Here is a 23,021-nt window from a genome sequence, read left to right on the forward strand (position 1 = left end):
CTATGATGTTCAGTGAGCATGTAGCAAGATAGGCTTCCTGATGCAATATATGGGAGGCAGGAGCTGTAACATTACACATCACTCGCACACTGTTAGGGCACTGCTTAGTTGTTAGGGCACTGCCATGGCAAGGCTTTACCATAACATTGCCTTTTAAATAAACCTCACTTCTTTTTTTTTATTTTTTTTATTTTACTTTTAACCATATTTATGGCCATGTGTGTGTCTCCGAGCCCAGCAGTGACTATGCAGTGTGCGTATTTCACTGGGCAATTTAAGCAGATACAATATGTGCAATTCTATATTTGTAAGTCTTTTAATTTTTCTAACAGGCAAATTATGAATTGCATAATTGTATCTACTTGAAATCAAATTCCTCTTGTTACCAATAGAAGCACCACATAGCTGTTTATATGTTGTTGAATAAAAACCTTGTGTGAAATGGACCAAGTGACTGTGTAACAGAGGAGCAAATGTATAATCATGTGCCTGAAGATTGTTACATGCCTGGCGCTGCTTCGCCCATTAGTGTGGTGAAGCAGGGCCAAATACCGCTCCGAAGGTACAAATGAATAATTTGCCAAAGAGGGACAGTGGTAACTCAACTCTCCGGCAAATCACACTTTCTCTCTTTCGGCATCCGACCGGCACTTGCAGGGATTCTGCACATCCGGCGGTCAAAACTCCTCAGCGACACTCGCGGCTTTATTGAAATTTTTTTTATTTACAAGCAAGACGAACACATTACAGGCATACAGCCAGGGACCCGTAGACGGAGCTGCGGCAGTGCCAGCCCTAGCTGGCAAAATGGAATGGTAGAGAGGACGAAATGGTTAGTACCACTGACCATTCCATAACTTAGGCTCCCTGTCTCATTCATAGGAGGCCTGATAATGACGAGGGCACATAGGACCTCATTCAGACCCGGTCGCAAGCGCTGAGCGCTCGCAACCGGGTCGATGTTAAGGCCCTGCGCACGCGCAGCGGCCGCACTGCGCATGTGCAAGCCTCGGAGCGAGAGAGAAACTCTCTCGCTCCGGAGCTCACTACAAAAGGGGCGGCTGTCGATGTTGATCGGCAGCTCGGCCTGTTTTGTAGGCGGGGCGGGGTGGTGGCTACACAAACGGAGGCGTTCCCAAGCGAACGCCTGCCGTTTTGTGATCGGCCGCACTGACATCAGCAGTGATGTCAGTGGGGAGCTTCCTGCTGATCAGAGCAGGAAGTTCCCTGGGACTTGCGGTTGCCGAGACATCAACCTGGTCGGTCGCTAAGCTGTGGGTGGCCGCACTTAAAAAATCAAGCGGCCGCCCTCATTCAGAGAGAGCGATCGCTTCTTGCGACCGCCTCTGAATGAGGGCCATAGTGTCTACATCAGTTTTGGCTAACCTTGACACTCCAGCTGTTATGGAACTACATAACCCAGCATGCACTGCTACAGTTTTGCTATTAGGGCATGCTAAAACTGTGGCAGGGCATGCTGGGATATATAGTTCCAAAACAGCTGGAGTGTCAAGGTTAGCCAACACTGGTCTGCATCATTCAGATCACTGCCCTGCATCATACATGAATGAAACCGGTAACTGCAGCACATAATGTGCCCAGTTACCGGAATAAGAAGTAACATCTCCCTGTCCCCTGCATTGTTTCTGTAGTATGCATGGCTTATATTGCTGGCCCATAGCAGAATGCTGCGGAATTTGTGTCTGTATCTCCCATACACCACATGCTGCAAGATGCGCTGATTAGCCAGAGCTGTTTGCTTCGGTTACAGGTGAGAAGCTGTCTAAGCAGCAGCTGCACAATTCTAACATCATCAAGAAGCTGCGATCGAAGGAGAAAGAGCACGAACACACACTGACTAAGCAGGCAAAGAAGATCCGGGAGCTGGAGGAGGAGTTACAGCTGCTGAAACAGGTGGGCTATCACTTATACCTGTGACTCCCTGTGCCGTCTGCTCAGTGATTACAGAGCTTACATTAGCTGAAATAATTCTAATTGTTTGTTTAAATTAACCTGCCAATTTAATATTTAGATTATTTTCTTCCTAATGGTTTCTGACTCTTCTTTATCTTATGGAACGGTTTCTGAGTAGTAGCCATCACTGGTGGCAAATCAGGCGAATTAGCTAGAAGCTGATTGGTTGCTATGGAGAACCTCTTCACTCATCCACTTCCCCTATAAAGCTACCTCTAGAGCACCCTTAGGCAACGTGTTACACTTTGGGGGCTGCATTGGTCAGTGCTCTAATCCTGAAAAGGGCAGCTCTTAACACTAAGGGCCTCATTTATCAACGAGTTTTATCATTCACAACGAGTGATAAAACTTGTTGCGTATGATAGATGGTGCTCCAGCCAATCAGCCCCCAACTGTCATTTTTCAAACAGATGACAGTTGGGGGCTGATTGGCTGGAGCACCATTATCCTGTGTAATGAGTTTTGTCACTCGTTGTGAATGATAAAACTCGTTGATAACTGAAGCCCTTAATCTATGTAATAAGTTAAATACAGTTAATCAATGAAAGAGACCCCTATGTGTAATAACATCAGCAGGCATTTTATACAAGTGTTATAAACTATAACAAAGCCGGAGGGTCACAAATGAAGACTCTGAGGGCAGCCTGTTGCTCATTACTGCCCCAGAGCTAATCGTCTGAACAGTTACCCCATCCTTATTAGTGTTCATGTGGTCTGTGGTCCCCCATAGTCTTGCTCCAGTGCTCTCCACACTACCTCAGCCAGCGCTGGGATGCAGGATAGCCCAGGTCAGCAGGGATAAGGAAAGTCCAGTGACGTCTCCACACTCCAGCTGATCCAGTCTGTGGCAACATGTCCATTGGCATGGCACTGCCAGCAGATGTAAGGAGGGACCTGCCATACCACATGATTTCTGAATCCCATGTAAACGGTGGTTTTATATGGTATTACACACAAAACCCTAAGCCATTTTGTGTTTTTATATTTTTTATAATGGGTAGATTTTCTGAAGCTTCTAAAACAGACAAATGGAGGTACTTTCCATAGCAACCACTCAGACTCTGTCTATGATTTTCTAGAATGAAGTAGAGAAGTGATAGCTACAATCTGATTGGTCGCTATGGGCAACCCCTGTGCTTTTCATTAATTTATTTATTTTTAAGAAACTTTAGTAAATCTACCTCTAAAACCTGTCCATTCAAAAGTGAAACAAGGACATCACTGAGCCATGAAACACTATGGGGGGGTATCCAATTAGCAGCGATAAAGTAGCGCTGCTAATTGATCGCGGCGGAGCTATCCTTCTAGCCCCAAAGTGCCGCCCGACGCCGGCACTTATCGTGGATATTTTTCGGGACCTGGGTGACGATAAATAATCCACAATAAGTGCAGTTTTTTCACCCCAAAAAAGCCGAAAACACACAGGTCTGCGAGCTTATCGTGGACCCTATTATTTAGTTAGAAAAACATTGTTGAAAAAACGGGGATAATCGGCAAAAAAATCCCCATTTTTCGCCAATCGCGGAGATCCATTAACAGTGTTCGGGGCTAATTGGATACCGTCCTATGTGTTGATTGGGAGTCTGTTCCTTTGCTCGCAGACATTAGATGGTAAGGAGGAGGTGGAGAAACAGCACCGGGAGAACATCCGGAAGCTGAACAGTGTGGTGGAAAGACAGGAGAAGGAGGTGGTGCGGTTGCAGACAGAACTGGAAGAAAGTCTAGAGAAGACCCGCAGTCTACAGGCTGCCCTGGACAGTGCCTACAGGTGAGATGACACGACTAGTAAATGGTGGGTAGTGTATTAGCAAAGTGCACCCGTCTTCTGCACAAACAGGAGGTAACCATCTTGTGCACTGGGGACTGATTCATGCTGAACGCAGATTCCCAACTGACAGTGGTTCCCAAACGTTCCTGAATCAAGGAGCCCGAGACAACCGCATTGTTCTCACGGCACCCCTAGGCCAAAAGTTTATTATGGAGAAATTAATTTTTTTTAAATTAAGTAAATTGTGCTCGCCTGTCATCCTTAGGTTCCGCTATGTGTTGGTATGCAGGTTTTTCCACATATATTACAATCGGCAGCCACCAGCACTGATTTTTGCCTATCATATTGCCTATAAATAATTTGATATCGGCGTGGATCATCAACCCGTTGCACCCCCCCAGTAAGTGCCCTGTGGCACCCCTGCACTAAGCAATTATCGTCCCGAACCGCCGTTAATCTGCAGATTTGGCCAATCATTGCATAATGTATGCCTATCTTAAGATATACAAGTGACCAATCTTAAAATCTCAATCAACACATTTATTATTTAGACAAGATTGGACACTTTTTTTTGTTTCATCCATTAGCAGACATTGGACAATGTGGTATAGACAGGTGGATAATTAGAGCCGGATGGCTTGGAGGCTCTGCCTGGTCTTCACCTTGTATACCGGCATCTTAAACGCCTATAAATGGCCCTCATTCAGAGCCACTCACAAACAGCAGTACGCTCGTTGCGTTCCGATGTTGACTAACCGCGCATGCGTCGGTGTTACACTGCGCATGTGCGTACGGCAGATTGCAAGCTTTTTTTCTCTCGTTCCTAAAATAGCGTACAGGAAGTGACATGTCAAATGTGATTGACAGAACAGGGCGTTTTTGGGTGTTGACGGGGGTGGAGATGGAAAAACGCAGGCGTGGCGAGGCGTTTTTGGGGCGTACATACATTAGCAGATGCGAACGTCAAATGTGTTCGGACCGTCACATACGTCACTGGAACATCCTCTTTCCCTTCAAAATGCTCGCACAGTTTAGGGTGTGGATTACTCGACCACATTGGCGATGGCCTTCTTCTCCGTCCCGGGACTCCATGATGTTGCAGCGATTAATCGCGGGTGGTCACAAAAGCAATTAGTGTTGTATTGAAAACCGGCTTGGTATGTGTTTGGAAAGCAGTTTATTGGGATAGCACAAAACCGTACGCAGGTGGAAATCATACCTGCTAATGTCAGGATTACACAATCAATTGGCGTACATTTTTTGGGGTTTTTTTTTGGCCTCAATTTGTTGTTTATGGCCTATTGTGACAATAATGTCATCATGTTTTAATTAGCTCCCCTTTTTTTTTTTAATGTGGAATTTGCATCGTTATGTGATTTTTTAAACGTTCCTTCAAGAGGCCTTTTTTTTATACAAATGAAATGGTTTTTTGTGTCCTTTTTTGCCTTTAGGGCCAGGATTAAATGTAACCCATTTGTACAATAATGTCACAATACAATGTCAGATTTTTATCATAAATTTATTGTTTAAACACAAACCAATTGGCATAATATTTTTTTTTTTTTTTTTCTGCCAAAGATACTTTTTATCAAAAATAAATAATCAATAACTGATAACATAAACGTACAAAAATAACTTAAAAACATTTCACAAGAAAGGAGAGGGAAGTTTTGACCAGAAAGGAATATGAGCCAAGCACAGAAGGAGTGTGGGAAAAGTCGCCATTGCTGTCACCGTTTTTTCGCCCGTTTGGATGGGGGAGGGTGGGCGCCAGACCGGGTCCGGGATGCCATCGGGCTGGCCTGTCCAGAGGCAGATGTTGTGGCCTCTGGACTAGGCACAGGGCTAGGCACATTTGGAGGATTGGCTGATGTTGTGCCAGAGGTGGAGGATCCTGATGTTCCGGCAGGAAGGGAGGTCGGCTCCACCATGTGCTGGCGAACGAGCTGCTCCAGGGCATCGGCGATGCGGATGTTGGCCCTGGTATTTTCCGCCAGGGCCTGACCAATGGTCACGTTGGCCGCAGCATTTTGCTCCAGGGCCTCAGCCACCCGTATCAGACTGGCGTCCATCCTCTGCAGAATCTCCGTATGGAAATCCGATTTGAAATTGAGTTCTGTGAGGAGGCCCACTGCCTGCGAGGGGGCACGCCCTGGACTGGCTTCTGCAGGGTCCTCAGCCGGATGTACTGGTTCCTCCCCTGCAGAGCCAGCAGAAATTCTGCGGCCAAGGCTTCCCTCTGGAGCAGACTCATCCGCCTGTGTCTCTGTTTGAAAAATGAGAAAAGAGTCACATTAGAATCTACATATTGGCACAATAGCATTTCAGAGTTGGTGACATCACAATACTTACCTGGGCCAACATGAGGAGCCGCAAAGTCTGGCATGTCCGTATCCATGTTGGACACGCCAAACACCTCCACAGGCTGCACACACCCCTGTGCCAGCTCTTCTAAATCCGTCAACTCCAATGACACAGGGGTGGGACCCCCACCTGTCCCCCTTGCATGCCTAGCCCTGTCCGCGAATTTTTGCTTTAGGCGATATTTGAAGTCGCCCCATCTGTGGGGAAAAATGGAAGCCATTATCCTTTGGTTTAAAATGGGGTTTGTTTTTAGGGGGGGCAAGGGTTTACTTACCGCCGTTTGACATCCCGGGCTAGACGGACATAATCACCCACTCTATTGACAGCAACGGCTACCTCTTCCCACATTCTCCACTTCTGGCTTAGACTCATATTCCTGTCTGCCTGTGGCAGGATGTCCACACACTTCTGGATCAAAACCTCCATCTCCTTTCTTGTGAAATGTGGCTGCCTTTTTTTTTTGCCCGCTTTGGCCGGAATACTGGGCCCAGCAGCCTCTTCCATGTCATCCTCCTCACCTATTTGTGTAAATTTACAGAATTCACAAAATCACAACTTGCCTAATCTTATGTTTCAAATTAATCGTTGATAGAAAATGCATGAAAGACTTACCGCCTGACTCTTGGGCATTTTTTCCCTGGTCTGTCGCCATGTCTGCGGTCCAAACAAGAAATACACCAGAATTTGAATGTGTTTTCGTGACGTATTTATACATGCGTCCTTATTTTGCGGCCGCATCATTGATTGTGCGGCCCTATGATCCCTCCTTAATTTGTGCGGGAAACGAAACACTATTTATGGCTTGGTGTGTCTCAAGTCGAGGTGGCGTTTTTGGATTGTTGGAGGTTATCTTGGCTGGAGTTTATTGATTGCGTAGAAAGGAGTTGGAGGTTGGAGATTCGTTTGTTGGTTAGATTTGCGTTTTTTTTTTCCGTTATCTTTGTTGGTTTATATTTTTGGGACCTCGTTTGTTGATTTGGTAAGTTTTGTGAAGTCTAACTTTTGTTCAATTGTTGTTTCATTGTGTTTCGTATATTTTGTAATTTTTGGATCCCTAATTTCTTCTATTTTAGATTTTGTTTATTTTCGACCCCAAAGACCTTTTGATTTTGCATCTTAGATATTTGCTCTTGGTAAGTCCATTTTTTATCTTGTATTAGCGAACTAATTAGCGCATTTTTAGTAGTTACTCTTGTGACTTGTATTAGCGAACTAATTAGCGCATTTTTAGTAGTTACTCTTGTGACTTGTATTAGCAAACTAATTAGCGCATTTTTAGTAGTTACTCTTGTGACTTGTATTAGCGAACTAATTAGCGCATTTTTAGTAGTTACTCTTGTGACTTGTATTAGCGAACTAATTAGCGCATTTTAAACAGCTTAATAATCATTCTAACTTTTTGGTGGTTTAGCTTTCGCTTTTTGAGCCAACATTTCGACCCATTTTGATGTACTGTGTTAAATGTCGCTTTGCGGTTTTGCTAAATGGGTGTTTGGCATATTTGAACTTTGGTCTAGCACAAAATGTATAAACAAAAATGCACAGAGTGAAATGTGTCAAGTAATTTTGTTGTTTATTTTCAGTTTGGACGTATCATGACAATACCCCGGCATGTAAGCAGCAATGGATGGTATCATCAAGCTAAGTTGTTTTAATCTAGTTTTGGGGTGGGTCAAAAGCCTTACTTTGAAATCTTTGAATTTCAGGTTGATCTGGGGCGGATTGTTCTGGCCATGCTCCCGGAAGCCGACCAACCTCAATCTCATCCCAGGCGTAGGCATCGTAGGCATGCAAGGCCCCAGATATTTCGAACACGTGTCACCCTTTTTGGAATGCCCGATGATGAGGTTTTAAGACGCTACCGTCTACCTCCCAAAATCATCATAGACACTCTCTCATTAATAGAAAGTGATCTTGAGCGGCAAATTGACAGTCCAACAGCAATACCACCACTGACGCAATTTATGGCGGTGTTACATTTCTGTGCCTCAGGATCGTTTCAAACAACGGTGGGAATAGTGGCGGGCATCTCCCAATCCTCCTTTTCCCGGATCCTGAGGGCAGTGATGGAGGCACTTTTCAAACACCTCCATCATTTTATTCAAATGCCTTTGGATATGGGTGCCCTTAGTGTGGCCAAGGCCAATTTTTACCAAATAGCTGGCTTCCCACACATCATAGGGGTTGTGGATGGTACTCACATACCACTTCAGCCTCCAGCACGGCTGGAGGCAATATTTAGAAACAGGAAACACTATCACTCCCTGAATGTAATGGTGGTATGTGATGCCTCCCTCCAGATCCTGTCCCTGAATGCTAAGTTACCAGGAAGTGCACATGACTCCTTCGTCATCCGGCAATCAGGGATATGGCAGAAATTAACCAACCTACAAGCTGGTGATGCGTGGCTTCTGGGTAAGTGGAGTCCTTTAGTACATAACAATGTTAAGCTTGATACACAGTGTTCCTGATGTTGTCTCTAATTTTTCACAGGAGACAGTGGATACCCTTGCATGTCCTGGCTGCTCACTCCTTATTTGGCTCCCACACCAGGCCCACAAAGTGAGTATAATTCCGCACTTACAGCCACCAGGCAAGTGGTGGAGCGCTGTATCGGCCTTTTAAAAGGCCGATTCAGATGCCTCCACCGCTCTGGTGGCGAGCTCATGTATTTGCCGGATATGGTGTCGAAAATTGTGGTCCTGTGTGGGATATTTCACAACATCGCCATAAGGAGTGGTGTCCCAATGCAGCCAGAGGATGCCTTACCTGAGGATGGCCCCCCCGAGGTTGGTCGGAGGTCAGTATGTGGGGGGGCCATACGCGATGATGTGGTGGCCAGATTTTTTAGGTAAGTTTGACCCAAACTACAGTGTTTATACCTAATGTGTTTGTGTTTGTTTGCGAACATCTAATTTATTTATTTTTTTTTCACCATCTTCTGTTTGTTCACATAATCTTTGCCACTCCAACGCTCACTACTTCCTGCTACCCTTACCAAACCTGGATCTGGTGATTTTGGCCATATATTCTGGAACCCATATCGCAACGCCATGTTTGTGGAATCATGTTGGCATGGTCCTTCGTCAACCAGTTCTTGATTGTTTCTTTTAATTAAATATTTTATTTGTATGTGTTGTATTTGAGATTATCACTGTTTTTTTTTTTTTTGGGACTGACCACTTTGATTTCTCATTTATGTTGTGAATAAATGTTTGGAGAGTGAAATGGTCTTCCTTTTTTTGGACGTTAACAGCAAGTGTAACCAGGTTAACACACCTTACATTTGACTAAGGGGTAATCCAGTACTCACACCAGTTGATGTAAACTGAAATATGTTTGCAGGTTCCCAACCCACACCAAAAGGAAGCCTGTCCAAACCTTTGGATTTTGAAGATTGGCCTAAGCAGCTTGCACACCAACTAGGAACCTGTAAAATGTCGAAATATCTAATTGACACTACACCCAAAAAGGGAAATGACATTGTTACTGTTATGTGTTTCTTGTGGCTGTTTAACATACAAATACAAAATACAATCTAACTTTTAAAAAAGGGAAATCCTTGCAGGAACAGTCTACTTATGTCAGGGAAAACTATTTTTGTTTTTGAAAAAAAGAATGAGCCAGAACGTATATTAGAACTACAAAATTTATTTACAAAACGAAAATAAACAAAAAAAACTACTGGCGAAGGATGCCAGACAGCCGGTCAAGGCCCACAAGAATGCCAATGACATGTTGGCGCATCTGGCCAACACAATCGTCCACCTCTTGTCGACGCCTCTGTTCCTCTGTGGGTGAGAAAAGTGTGTGGATTAATAAAACAATAGGGAATCCACATTAAAAAAACAAAAACACAACGAAATCACTCCTAAACCGAAAAAACAAAAAACAAAACCAAAAGGGGGTGCTGCCAAAAATACAAGGCCTATGTACAAATTCACACAGGTGTGATATGTGTATGTTGAAATCAGCAGGAAGAGGTAAAGGCAAACTGCTAAATCACCAAAAGTAAACCAAACAAGCACGAATAAAGGCACGACACATGATTACATACAAACAGTTTGTGGTTAAAAAAAATTAGAAAGAAAAACATACCGGGAGCCAAAACGGGAGCTCCGGAAGTCCCTCCATGTTCCTCCTCGGAGGAGCCTTCATTCCCCAAAGAACGGGGAGGGGTAATGATGGACTCCGGGGAGGGGGTAATTGGAAGAGGGGTGGGTGGAGGAGAGGGGGAAGTGGGACGGAGGGGAAGGAGGCCCGACAGTTCCGGGAGAGGGTCTTGGAAGGCTGGGGAGGAGTGGGGTATAGGGGAAATATTTGGGGTGGAGTGTTGGCTGGGGGTTGGGAATAGTGGCCGGGAACGCCGTCTGGCCGGAAGGTGACGGCGTAGTCTTGGCTGTCCTCCTAAAATATGTCAAACAAATTGAGGTTAGTTTCTGGGCAAATCCGGGGCCCAAATAAAAAAAAAAAACCACCAACAAAAAACATGCAAATAGGAGTAGAATGAAAAAAACAGAAATAGAGGGAAAACAAGCACACGCTGATATGAGGACAAATAATTAATAGGACAGACAGGAAAACATGCACACGCAGATATGAGGACAAATAATTAATAGGACAGGAAAACATGCACACGCAGATATGAGGACAAATAATTAATAGGACAGACAGGAAAACATGCACACGCAGATATGAGGACAAATAATAAATAGGACAGACAGGAAAACATGCACACGCAGTTTGCCCCACAAACACAAACATGAAAACCACAAACCTAACACTTACTTTCAAGGATCTGCATGCGAAAGCATGCCAGCAAGCGGGGCGTTCGCCGTTGCAGGTCTGACCACCTGCGCTCCAGCTGCCCGATGTTGCGGCGTGAACCCAAGGACCGCAGGCGGGACCGTGCCTCCGCATACGCGGAGCGCTTCTGCCGGTTGGTGATGGGTGGAGGCTGGCTGGTGATACGGCGATCCATCACCTCCGTAAGCACCAGCAGCTCGCGCCTGGTGAATGCGGAGGCTCTCATGATGGCAATGGAGTTTTTCATACAAAACATTTTTGATAAAGTGTGCAAAAAATTTCTGATTGGCTAATGTATTTTGGAAATTAACAGGAGCAATTTTATTGGTTAGTGTATGAGTCATGTGTTCAACAGGGCCAGAAATCTCTGGAGAGTTATGATAGGCTTGATGCAGTGACATGCGTTTGCAAATTTAAATAAAGAAATGAACCCCGGAAAATATGCGGAGATCCACAGCAATAGAACAATTGTTTAATTGTGGTTCACACGTTTTTTGAACAATAAAAGCGAATGTTCCATCCGTACGTATTCTGCGGGTAAACACAAACACGGACAAGAGTAAAGTTTCTTGCATTGTGTTGAAAAAAAAAAAACAATTAAGCTAATTGATACATTGATTGGCATGATACGATTGAGGGAGGTAGGCAGAATAAAGGAGCAGGTAATCGACATCTGACAAGGCCACTTCCGGTTTCACTTGTGCGTGCGTTCCCTTCAAGTCATTTCGGGGATGTACGCTCGCTATTTCGCACGCTCGTTAGTTAGAGGAGGGGTCGCCTGAGTTTAGGGAGGAATTTTAGATGCGAACGAAAATACGAGCAAGCCATTGAATTTAAATAATTTTGTACGTACGCCTAACGTACGTGCGCCCGCTTGCGAGTGGGTCTGAATGAGGGCCAATGGGTGTTATAGATGGTCCAAAAACTGTAGGTCTTACTGCTTTTTAGTCTTTTTTTTGTTTTGCATTTGGCCCTGAAGGTTGTGTTTTTTCCTTTTGACCTTGGCAGAGAACTTGCAGAATTGCACAAAGCGAACGCCACAAAGGCCAGCGAGGCTCAGGAGGTGGCGCTGAGCTGCGAGATGAAAGCTAAAGAAGAGATGTGTTTCGCGCTGGAGAAAGCCAAGGAGGAGTCTCAGAAACAGCAGGAGATCCTGGTGATACAGGCGAGTGCCTTATATAGTAACATTGACCACCTACAAGGATGCGAGTTCATTACATTGTACAATAATAACCAGGATACTGGGGGTCATTCAGACCCGTTAGCGAGCAAAGGACGCTCGCAAACGGGTCGATGTTGCCCCACTGCGCATGCGCACGATGGAGGGAGCTCCATCGTGCGCATGCGCGAGACCCGGATAGCGACGGGCTCTCCGTCGCTCCGGGTCTCGCACCAAAGGGGACGTGCTGTCGATGTTGAATGACAGCACGCCCCCTTTAGGGGGCGTGCCTGCCAGACGGAGGCGTTCCCATGGGAACGCCTACAGTCTCAAGCCGGCCCCACTGACATCACTAGTGATGTCAGTGGGAGTGATTTTGGCTCTGATAGAGCCAAAATCACTCCAGGGCTTGCGGCAGCGAGACCCTACCGCAGGGTCTCCGTCGCAAGCCCGAAGGTCACGATGGTCAAGACCATCGCGACCATCATCATGGACGCTCGCATAAGCTGTGGGTGGTAACCCACAGCTATGCGAGCGTCCATGAGGGCACTCCTAAAACAGTTAGGAGGGCCCTGATTCAGAGCGAGCGCTGTGGTCAGAGCGTTCAGCTCTGAATCAGGCCCACAGATCCTTCTGTGATTACATTGGTAAGAACACTCACAGGGGTAGGTGACATTCTAGTGATTTGCGGGACAAAAATACAATTATAATGCACCAGAAACTCCTTTCCCAAGACAGGCAGATTATGGCCACACCCCATATGATTAAACCTTTAAATAAATACTGAATTGAATTCCAAGAGGAGGTTTAATGCTTCTCCATTATCTTCCTAAATGGATCCTAAAGTACTTTTAAATGAGAATCACAGATTAGAAGTCGCTTCAAGATTAATTTGTTTTTTTTTTTTTTTTTTTTCCATCTCAAGAGTATGTAAATCACAGGATCATTGTAATTTGTGAGGTCATTCACTAAACATGAGCCTATACAGACCCCTTTGCCTTTATATTTACAATCATTTGTCTTGTGATTGACGCCTCTTTGCGTTTTGTTCCATGATCAGGTGGCGGATTTGAGGCTGGCGCTGCAGAGAGCGGAGCAGCAAGCGGCAAGGAAAGATGATTATTTGCGGCAAGAAATTGCAGAATTGCAGCAGGTAACATGCAGTGACCTCAGGTTCTTTAACTACTTTTTTTTAAAAAAATTCCTTATAACGTTATAGGGTTAACTTAATCCTGTGCTGATTTTGGCTTAACCACATAGTCGTGCACAGGAAATTGGGATACTGTACTGTACAGTAATGTGCACTTCCGCTCATTGCAACCCAGCATCAGACAGAAATAAATTGGTTTCTATGTGCTGTATATCTTTCTTAAGCTGCCCATCCACTAGGCGATGCGGGAGACGACGGCACGATTACGACGCCGTCATCTCCCGCGGGGTGAACTGCATACACTGAACGTTCAGTCGTTCAGTGTATGCAGATCAATCATCCCCAAACAAGGCGGTCGTCAGGTTGACCTTCACGTTCGGGCGATGATTGATGTTAAAAACGACCAGCGGGCGCGCGCATCGCTGGTCGTTTTTAACCTTTTACTGCCCGATTTGCGGGCGATTACCAAGCGATGGAGCGATAACGGCCGTCGTTATCGCTACATCGCTAGGTTTAATCGCCTAGTAGATGGGCAACATTAGGGTATCAAAGTTCAAAGACATTTAGTTTATAGGGGTAGAAATAGGATATTGAACACGTCAATAAGCAAGCATTCAAAATACTTTTTAGTGTTCGGGATGGCTGCCGTAGAATATTTAGCTGTGTCTGGATAAAATAAAAATGTAATGGGGTACGTGGTTTCGTTGGCTGGATTTCAAAGAATCGAAAACCTTTAAGGATATTATTGCATCTCATCCCTCCTAAGCCGCTTAATGGTCTACGGTACCATCGGGGTCCATGATTTGAACGGCCTTTAGATTTGATAGGGTGGCGTCTGCTTGTCCTTTGTTTGCCTTTGTTGAACCAGGAGTTGTATTTATTTATTATTTATTTTATTATTTCTTTATATACTTATTTTTTTTCTTTCTATTGTTTTTCTTATATTTTATTTGTATGCAAATGGTGATTTATTTGCGATTTCTATGTTTATCTATTTTCTGCAAATGAATGAATAAAAACCAATTTGCACTAAAATGTAATGGGGTTAACTGAGAGTATGTAACCATTCCATGCTTCTAAATCCTTCAGAGACTCCAGGAGGATGAGGCTCGGAGCCAGGAAGTGAGTCACAGTGTCACCTCGGCCACCAGACCCTTACTGCGGCAGATTGAGAACCTCCAAGCCACATTAGCAGCCCAGACCTCCTCCTGGGAAAAACTGGAGAAGAATCTCTCTGACCGGCTGGGTAAGAACTGTCTGCAAACTGGCATAAACACAATAAAATTGTGTCCTCGATTGTCGCCCTTTCCAAGGATATTCACAGAGCATCATAACCATACATTAAACGGGCAAAATAAATCCATTGTAATATATATGATCAATCAATGACAGATAAATATTTATATCTGTAACTAGCGATTTCGCACACGATGAAATTGCTTCTGCTAGCTTTTTTTAAATTTTTTTATTTGAGGTGTTGTAACTGTATTGCTTTGCATAAGGGCTCTGTCGCAGGAGTGGCCCACGTGACAAGCAGCGCTATACAGACTGGTGGCAGCATCACCTTCACCCGCCACTCTCACGGTGTGCCCTGTGCACAGACTGCTATGTAGCCTACCCAATTCAAGGGGTTGGGTATGATATCCTGGCGGTCACAATACCAGCAGCGGAATCCCAGTGGTCAAAATCCACTAAGTAATTTTAGTGAGTATTCTAACCCTAACCGACCCCTCCCGCAGCCCGGAAGAGAACCGTCTCGTGAATGTCATGGGAGCGTCTTGGATATGTGGCCAGAATTGTGTCCTATTCCGAGTTGTGTGTAATCTTCCACTCAGCATAGGGTAGGTGTAAGCCCCGAACTAGTGATGACTGGCGCGTTTGCAAATGGAAAACGGGTGGACGTGAGCGTAGTCTCATTAGAATTCTGTTGGCAAAATATCCAAATTTCCGAATCTGGCCACAAATGGGGCATGATTCATAGACTGACATGATGACTACTGTGGCATCGCAAATCCAAGGGCTGCATCCAACATCGGTCATCTGAGTAAGCCTCGGGTTACTCAGAATGGGCGGTGTTTTCACTCTGACGGGGCCAGTGAAGCTGCGTCAGAAGATGCATACAGTGACACTGGCCTCCGCACACCTCGAAAACGGGACTGACGTATTCGCGAACTGTCACCACCTAGTCCATGTTCCCAAACAGGCACTGCGAGCGATCTGATAGAACGAGATCTGTGTATGCGCATACCTCACACCATCGTACATAAACCATTGGCTTTGCGTGCATCTCTGAATTAAGCAAATGGAGCTGTGTGTGACCCGAGCCCTTTGTCTCCCTGTTGATTCGAAAATCATGTCTGGAAATACAAATACTGTGTACATTGCTGCAATACATTGTATGTACTTTAAAAAAATAAAAAATACAGGTTGGATCTCTGAGCATTTCATTTAGAGCGGAGTTTGTCTAGAGAAATTATTTTTGTTTTGTGTAATGTCAATGTCTTCATTGAATGTGAATTAACGTACAGCCTAGTTCTAAGCGGATGCAAGAACCTTTTATCTCAGCCTTTTATTATTTATCTCTATTTGCTCTTATCGGAAATTGAACAATTGGCCACAGGTTGCTTCCTTCCCCATCCAGTTACTGTATTTATGATCAAAACTAATAGCTTTATTCTAGGAAGCTGTAGTTGCCTGTTAGGTATACTGGATCTTTTTGTGTTTGCAATGTTTTTAGAAATGTCTATTGTCTCTATGAATAGTTGTAATAACTTATCCTGGCCTGCATGTTTTCGGGTTTGTAAATGGCAAAATGTGCTTTAGGCCTTATCAAACCTCGCTGAACGTTTTCCTCTCCCTTTGCCAACAGCTGAATCCCAGACTTTGTTGGCGTCGGCGGTAGAGAAGGAGAGGGCATCGACGGAGGAACTCCTGGCTATAAAGACCCACACTTCAGCCATCGAGTCTCAAAACCGCCTCCTCCGGCAGGAAAAGTGCCGCTTCCAGGCTCAGCTAGAGATGGAGAAGTCCAAACTGTTAAAGATGGAGGAAGAGCACAGCAGGTGCGTATTAGGGAAAGCTCTCCTAACGCTCCTCTCACGTCCTGTTAGCTTCTCCTGTCTCTTTATCATGATCTATTAACATTGCTTTTGGTATTGTTATATTAAAAAAAAAAAAAAAAAAAAGGAAATATTTAACGGCTAACCTATTTATTATTATTATTATTTTTTATAATGTTCTAACTAATGAAATAGTGAAACTACTAAGAAGGTGATTAATAGACTAAACTAACACCAGTCCCCCCCTCACCCATTCAGTTTCACGTCCACAGGCAGCAGTATCAGGTTTTTTTATTTTATTTTTCTTACACCTTCTTGGAATTCTGCGCCTGAGTCTTCAGCATCGGCAAACAGGAAATTGGTGCTCGGTAGTGGCCTTTGTTCTGTCCTTACCTCACTCTTGCAACATGGTCTCCCTAAAAGCATCCCTAGAGAGCGTGTCCTGTGGCCCAATATGGTTGTGACAGCTGGGCAATTACTGTGCCTTGGGAGCCCTGATATAAGACAAGTACAGCCACAAAGTCTTTTTATACAGCTCACCTATGGATGGCGCCATTTTGGGAACATGTGGAGCAAGATTTGTTTATCAAGGAGCTCTATAGGTTAGTTGCACTAAGGGTTCCCCTCTCCTTTTTCCGGGTAGTCAGAGAGATAATTTGTGCTGAGAGCTTTCCTGGATTATAGCATTTTCCGAGTTGGCTGCCGGTTTGGGTGAACAAGGCCTATGAATCATTGGCCAACTAGTCTAATGTTCCACGGGTGGGTCTCCTACCTTTAGTGGATCACATTTAAAGAAACATCTGAATAGATCGCCAACACGTGTTCCGTTCTTCCTAGAGCTTCAGATTTGGCTATTTCAGCTGGAGAGCTCTCTGGTTTCAGTTGTGGGAAGCTGACCCTGAATCTAAGGGCACACTGGAAGCAGTCCAGTTTGTAGGAAACTCTCTCTTTGGCCATGAGCTGGATCAAATAATTTTCCAAGCCGCTGGGGGGGAAAGAGTCATTACTTTACCAAACTTAAGCCTCCAAGATATCGACCCTTTCCATTTGTGCAGTAGGTGCCTTCCAGAGGTCAATCTCCTACCTAGAGCGAGGGCCATCTCCGGGATAGCCTGCTCTTGGTGGGGAAACCTCCGATCTTTTAGCCGGGGGACAAGCACACCGCATGACTGTCTTGATTCCCTCCATTTTTGTATCCAGTATTTACCTGTTCGAAGATGTGTGGCTTCAGTCTAGTCTCTGATCCATGAGTCTGGGGTTTTCTGCACAGAGGGTGCACCCTGGGTTTGGTAGGTCTCAAATTCGTCGTCACTCCTTTCCCAGGAAACTATTCCGTCTCTCTTGCGTTCAAGGGTTATTGTTCCAGTCCCTGAAAAACAGTAGTGATTGGGGTGATCTCTCCTTCTGGCCAATTCTGAATTTAAAATTGTTGGACACCCACTTAAAGAAGAACTTCAAAATGGAGTTTTGGCGGTCCGTCATATGCGTCATGGCTCAAAATACATTATTTGGTTCTTTGTGCATGCCCCGATCTGGGAAACCCAGTCTGTACTACTCAGACTCATGGTGCAGAATGTCTTATTCCAGTTTTGTGCCTTTCCGTTTGGTCTTGCCGCAGCACCCTGGTTATTGACAAAAAATCTTGGCACCATCTGCTTGATAAATAAAGCCCTCGGGCTTAGAATTCCATACACAAATATCTTACAGTCCTGACTTGCTCTGCTTGTGGTGTCACTACTCTTAGTCGGCTACTGCTTTCCATGAGGCAACATCCTTGACCAAGTTTCCAAGTAGATGTGAGTATTCCTTATGCGTGCCTCTTGGTCTCACCATCACATATAGATGGGCGTAAACACAGAGAGTAGACCAATGTTTTCCCACACTGTACAACTGAAGGTAAACTCTTTCTTCAACAGAAATGAGGTGGAGCTAGAAAACCTGAGGGTGGAGTACCAGAAGCTGGTTGAAGAAGCCAGAAAAGAAAAGGTGAGAGTCTAACCCCCCCCCCCCCCCCACCCCCCCCCCCCCTCTTATCTGTCTCCCATGTGTTCGTCTTTGTCTGTGTTAATCCGCATGGGGATTTTATTCCCAGGCTCTGCTCACCAGTCAGCTGGAGATGGAGAAGATGAGGGTGGAACAGGAGAAGAAGAAACTCATGTTGGCCCAAGAAGCCGCCAAAGAGAAGGTATTGCCTGAAACACGCTTCTGAGAACACACAAATTACAATAATCCAGTGGTTCTTGGACTCCAGTCCTAGGACACCACACAGGTCACGTTTTCCAGGTCACCCAGCAGGTGCACAGGTGTACTCATTACTCACTGACACATTTTAAAAGATCCACAGGTGCATCAATTATTTCACTTGCGATTATGTGAGGAGACCTGGAAAACATGCACTGTTTGGGGTTCCTGATGACAGAGTTTGAGAACCTGTGTAATAATCAATGTAAAATAATTTGCATACTGTAGGTTTTATGGCATTGATAGGCCACCCGATACATACCAGGGGCCGCATTGGGGAAGGAGCTTGGCGTCCTAGGTATAGGCTCTTAGTGAAAGGCAGCAGTAGCCCTGTGGCTAAATTCAGTCCTGTATTAAAGTGAATCGGTTGTCTGCACATGTTGGGGGCAGCCATTTTGCGGGCAGCTGAAACAAGATGAATAAAAATGGAGTTCATCAATTTACCAGACACTTGGGATATCACTGAGGGATAATATTTGTCATTGATTCTCCAGGATTTCATAGGCTTTGTTATCGGGGGTTATTCGATGTACTAAGGCTTGGAGAGAGATAAAGTATCATCCAATCAGCTCCTAGCTGTCATTTTTCAAACGCAGCCTGTAACATGACAGGAGCTGATTGGGTGGTACTTTATCTCCATCCACTTTATCTCTCTCTCTCCAAGGCTTAGTACATAGACACCTTAGGTTGGTATAATTGAATATGTTGTTAAACTGGCTAAAAAATACCTCATACCTCGGCGATGTTACTGACTTCCTGTGAAATGATAGAAGTGTGATTTGCAGTTTTATGATCTGTCTGAACTAATGTAAAACAATTTTTTTTTTACCTACATAGTGTTATTTACTAATATAATTGCAAGCTGCCACCAAGGAAAGCTGGTGCCCCTAGTGGCCACAATTATCATGGCCAATGTAGAAAACCGTGCATTTACCCTATAACCCCAGCTTAACAACACATATAATGGGAATAATAAATTGTAATGCACTTTTGTGTATTATATATACCTGACGACAAGTTAGGGTGGTAGTGTTATTAGTAGAACTGTACTTTGCTGCAGCGTGTAGGTGTCTCTCAAACTTGGGACTTTTATTGTTGTGTTCAGAAATATATTATACATAAAATATAACTTTTCTAAAAGTAGGATTCGGTATATTTTTGCTTTGTTTTATCTAATATATAGCCAGTTAATTGTCCGTTTTATCTTATATAATCAGGAGCGTAAATCTTATGGATTTCCCTGTCCGGAGACTGGAGCCATCACCCCGACACTGTCACGATCCAGTTCGATTAGTGGGGCAGATTTGACTGGTCTGCAGACGTCTCTCCTCTCACAGGTTATTGGTTCAATCATTCTTACATCCGCTTACTGTTCCATGTTTTCTACAGAAATTACATACCCCCTTTGTGCAGCTAGATCTTATATACAGATGTGTCCACATACAACTTACTTCCTTGCGCTTTAAACAGCCCTTCTAGTCACGCCATGCCGTGACTCTCTACCACCGAGCGTCTTTTCCTATGACTTTTTACCTTCAAATGCAAAGTGATGTGAATAAGACACACAAACGGCTTCTGCTGATTAAAATGATATGCGGCATGCCTATAATCTGTGTGTGACTGCGGGTGTATCTGCTTGTGAAATGCTACGTTAGTGTCACAGCCGCCTACACTGTAACGTAGCATTCCGCCAGCAGATACACAGTTGCACACAGAATATAGGCATGCCGCATATCATTTTAATCAGCAGAAGCTGCTTGTGCGTTCTATCCACATCACTTTGCGAGTAAGATACATTTGAAGGTAAAAAGTCAAACAAAAAGACCCAAGTCTATAAAAACCATATTAAATGAATTAATTTGTTTCCTGGCTTCATACATTTTCTTCCTTTGTAAGGAGTCCTCTTAAACCGGTAGCCGCGGCCTCCCTTGCCCCACTCTTGTTCTGTGGATCCTCTTAAACCTGTAACCACAACCTCCCTTGCACCACTCTTGTTCTGTGGATCCTCTTAAACTTGTAGCCGCGATCTCCCTTGCATACCTTTTTGTTCTAGGGCGTGCACTTACTTCCAGATTTTCTTTGCATCTAAATACAGGATGAGTCTTACGATCACCTTCATGGATCAATGACCATGTCTGTCAGTGGGAGCAACCTCTACGATGCTGTGAGGATGGGAGCCGGTTCCACTGTCCTGGAAAACTTCCAGTCACAGCTAAAATTACGAGAAGGGGAGATCGCTCAGCTACAGGTAGTAAAAGTCCCATGATTGGAATTCGTTTTGTATATTGCACAATTCATTGGTTCTAAAGGCAGTGTGAACTTGTAGTTTGAATGATGTCTGAATGCATATTGCAGGACTTGCAGAAAAGTTTTGAATATTGCAAGTGTGTGATAATATGGTTATATAGTGCACTTGTCCAGTCACATATTTTGTAACCTATATCTCTATCATCTGACGCTGAATTGTGCCAATTATATGATTTACAGTCACTTGTTTTCTACCTGCATCTTAGCTTGAAGCATTATATAGGGATCGCGGATCCCTATAGTGAATGGGATGTTGATACACACTGACTATTCCTTGAACGTGTGACAGTCTGTAAATGCTGCTAATTACGTTCATGATTCCTCAAGCATTTGGGACATTATCAGCAGGAATCTCTATAACTACAGAGAATAGTGATATATATTTTTACAGCCTTTTAAGCTTCAATAACTACAGCTTCAATTTACCGTATCACGGGTGCCTTTTGGAGCCAAGAATGGCTCCCCATTACCTGAATACAGGAGCTGGCTACTTTACCCTGGAAAACTGGAGCACTACAAGGTGTCCATAGCTCAGTACAGCTCTTATTACCAGATTGGGTCTACCAGTGACATGAGCTGTGGAAAATGTTTCAGGTGATAAATAAGAGAGGTTCTCATGGGTTCCCCCCATTTTTGCTATATGGTAAGTTATCATACAAAATAAGAGTCATTTATTACACAATCCATTTACTCAAACTTTGGGGTTTTATTAGATCTAGGAGATGTGATTTCTTTTTTTTTTTTTTTTTGCAAAAGATTTTTTTATATTTGGTACAAATCCGATTGTTCCATTGAAAAAATATTTACACTTCCAGCTGGAAATTGGGAACTTGGAAAAAACTCGCTCCATTCTTGCTGAAGAAGTCATTAAATTAAATAATCTCAATGACGAACTAGAAGAGAAGGTGAAGGAGATCCCTAAACTGCGGGCTCAGATGAAGGTAAGTGTCACCGTTCTCAGAATAAAAGTTTTATAGATCATTATAGAGTTATAAACTTTCTACAGCGCTAACTCTGCCCTGTGCTCCTTCCAAGGAAATGAATTCACCATGGACCCGAGTTGAGGGAGCTGTGTGTTGGGAAAACACTTATATGTATTTCATATATATTTGAAGTATTTGAATTACTGATTTCAGTTATTAGCCTCTTGTTGCTATAGAGACAAGGAAGGTCCGTCAAAGTGGTAATTTTTCATATAACATTGGGCTGAACAAGCGCCCTATAACCTTCAAAGGGACGCACAATATTCTTAATCACAGTAAAAAAAAAAAAAGTTAAATAATTCCACTTAATACGTGAAAAACGTGGCCCGTCACTGGACGGCAACTCATAGATTTTTCTAACGCTGAAACAATTATTTATAGCAGATTTTACAACTGTACAGCGGTATTCCCATGTCTGAGACGTATTTGGTATCATTTCATAATGTCAAGCGAGTATTCTGTCATGTTCCACGGTAAGTTGGTCAGAAGGGGCATTATTGTCCTATGGCTCATACAGAAACTTTACAAAGTATTCACCCCTTTTGGAATTTTTTCTAATTTTTTATTTTTTCTTCTTCTACATTATGGTATCAAAAAGCATTTATTTTGAAATCTGTATCTCTGATCAATAACCTGCAGAGTTGGGTCCTGTCACTGTCTTTTAAAATGTGTCAGTGAGTAATAAATACACCTGGGCACCTGCTGGGTGACATGCAAAACGTGAACTGTTTGGGGGTCCTGAGGACCGAGTTTGGGAACCACTGGCCTATACTAATGTTTCCTAAAAATGGGCAAACCCATTATTCTTGATGCCATTCTTGGAAGCTGAAATACATCTTACCAATCTACTTTTATTTGATAGCCAAAGACAGAGAGTGAGAAGGTTCAGTACCAGAGTCTAGAATCACATTGGCCGCTGAGCTCATCACCTGTGAGACCACCTATGGTTTATGTCCTCTCTTTACTGAGTGATTGCGTGTGTTTGGCTGTAGAATTTTTACAATATTTTTCAGTTTATTATTTATGTATGTAAAGATGTGATATAAAACATCCTATACTTTGAAGGGGGTTGGGTTACGGTATCCTAACCCTCCCCTCCCGCAGCCTATCCCTAACCCTCCCCTCCCGCAGCCTATCCCTAACCCTCCTCCAGTGCCTAACTCTAAAGCTGGGTACACCCTAAACGATGTGTGTACCCAGCAATGTGTCC

At 44.0% G+C, this 23,021-nt stretch overlaps 1 protein-coding gene across 2 annotated transcripts in view; it reads left to right on the forward strand.

The window, feature by feature from the left end:
- The window catches only part of TMF1 (TATA element modulatory factor 1), a 42,335-nt gene that overhangs the window by 18,525 nt on the left and 789 nt on the right, over positions 1-23,021 (forward strand). The window contains exons 6-16 of one of the 2 annotated variants that reach the window (XM_088473376.1): positions 1,772-1,914; positions 3,576-3,742; positions 11,921-12,077; positions 13,132-13,224; positions 14,311-14,467; positions 16,091-16,283; positions 18,197-18,266; positions 18,373-18,465; positions 19,739-19,858; positions 20,617-20,769; positions 21,644-21,769. In XM_088473376.1, the coding sequence (XP_088329502.1) occupies positions 1,772-1,914; positions 3,576-3,742; positions 11,921-12,077; positions 13,132-13,224; positions 14,311-14,467; positions 16,091-16,283; positions 18,197-18,266; positions 18,373-18,465; positions 19,739-19,858; positions 20,617-20,769; positions 21,644-21,769 (1,472 nt within the window). The remainder of the gene's footprint in view (positions 1-1,771; positions 1,915-3,575; positions 3,743-11,920; positions 12,078-13,131; positions 13,225-14,310; positions 14,468-16,090; positions 16,284-18,196; positions 18,267-18,372; positions 18,466-19,738; positions 19,859-20,616; positions 20,770-21,643; positions 21,770-23,021) is intronic. The other variant, XM_088473377.1, reaches the window with a different exon arrangement.

Source organism: Taudactylus pleione, unplaced genomic scaffold (assembly GCF_031769625.1).
Source record: "Taudactylus pleione unplaced genomic scaffold, aTauple2 ptg000135l, whole genome shotgun sequence".
NCBI classification, from domain to species: Eukaryota; Metazoa; Chordata; class Amphibia; order Anura; family Myobatrachidae; genus Taudactylus; species Taudactylus pleione.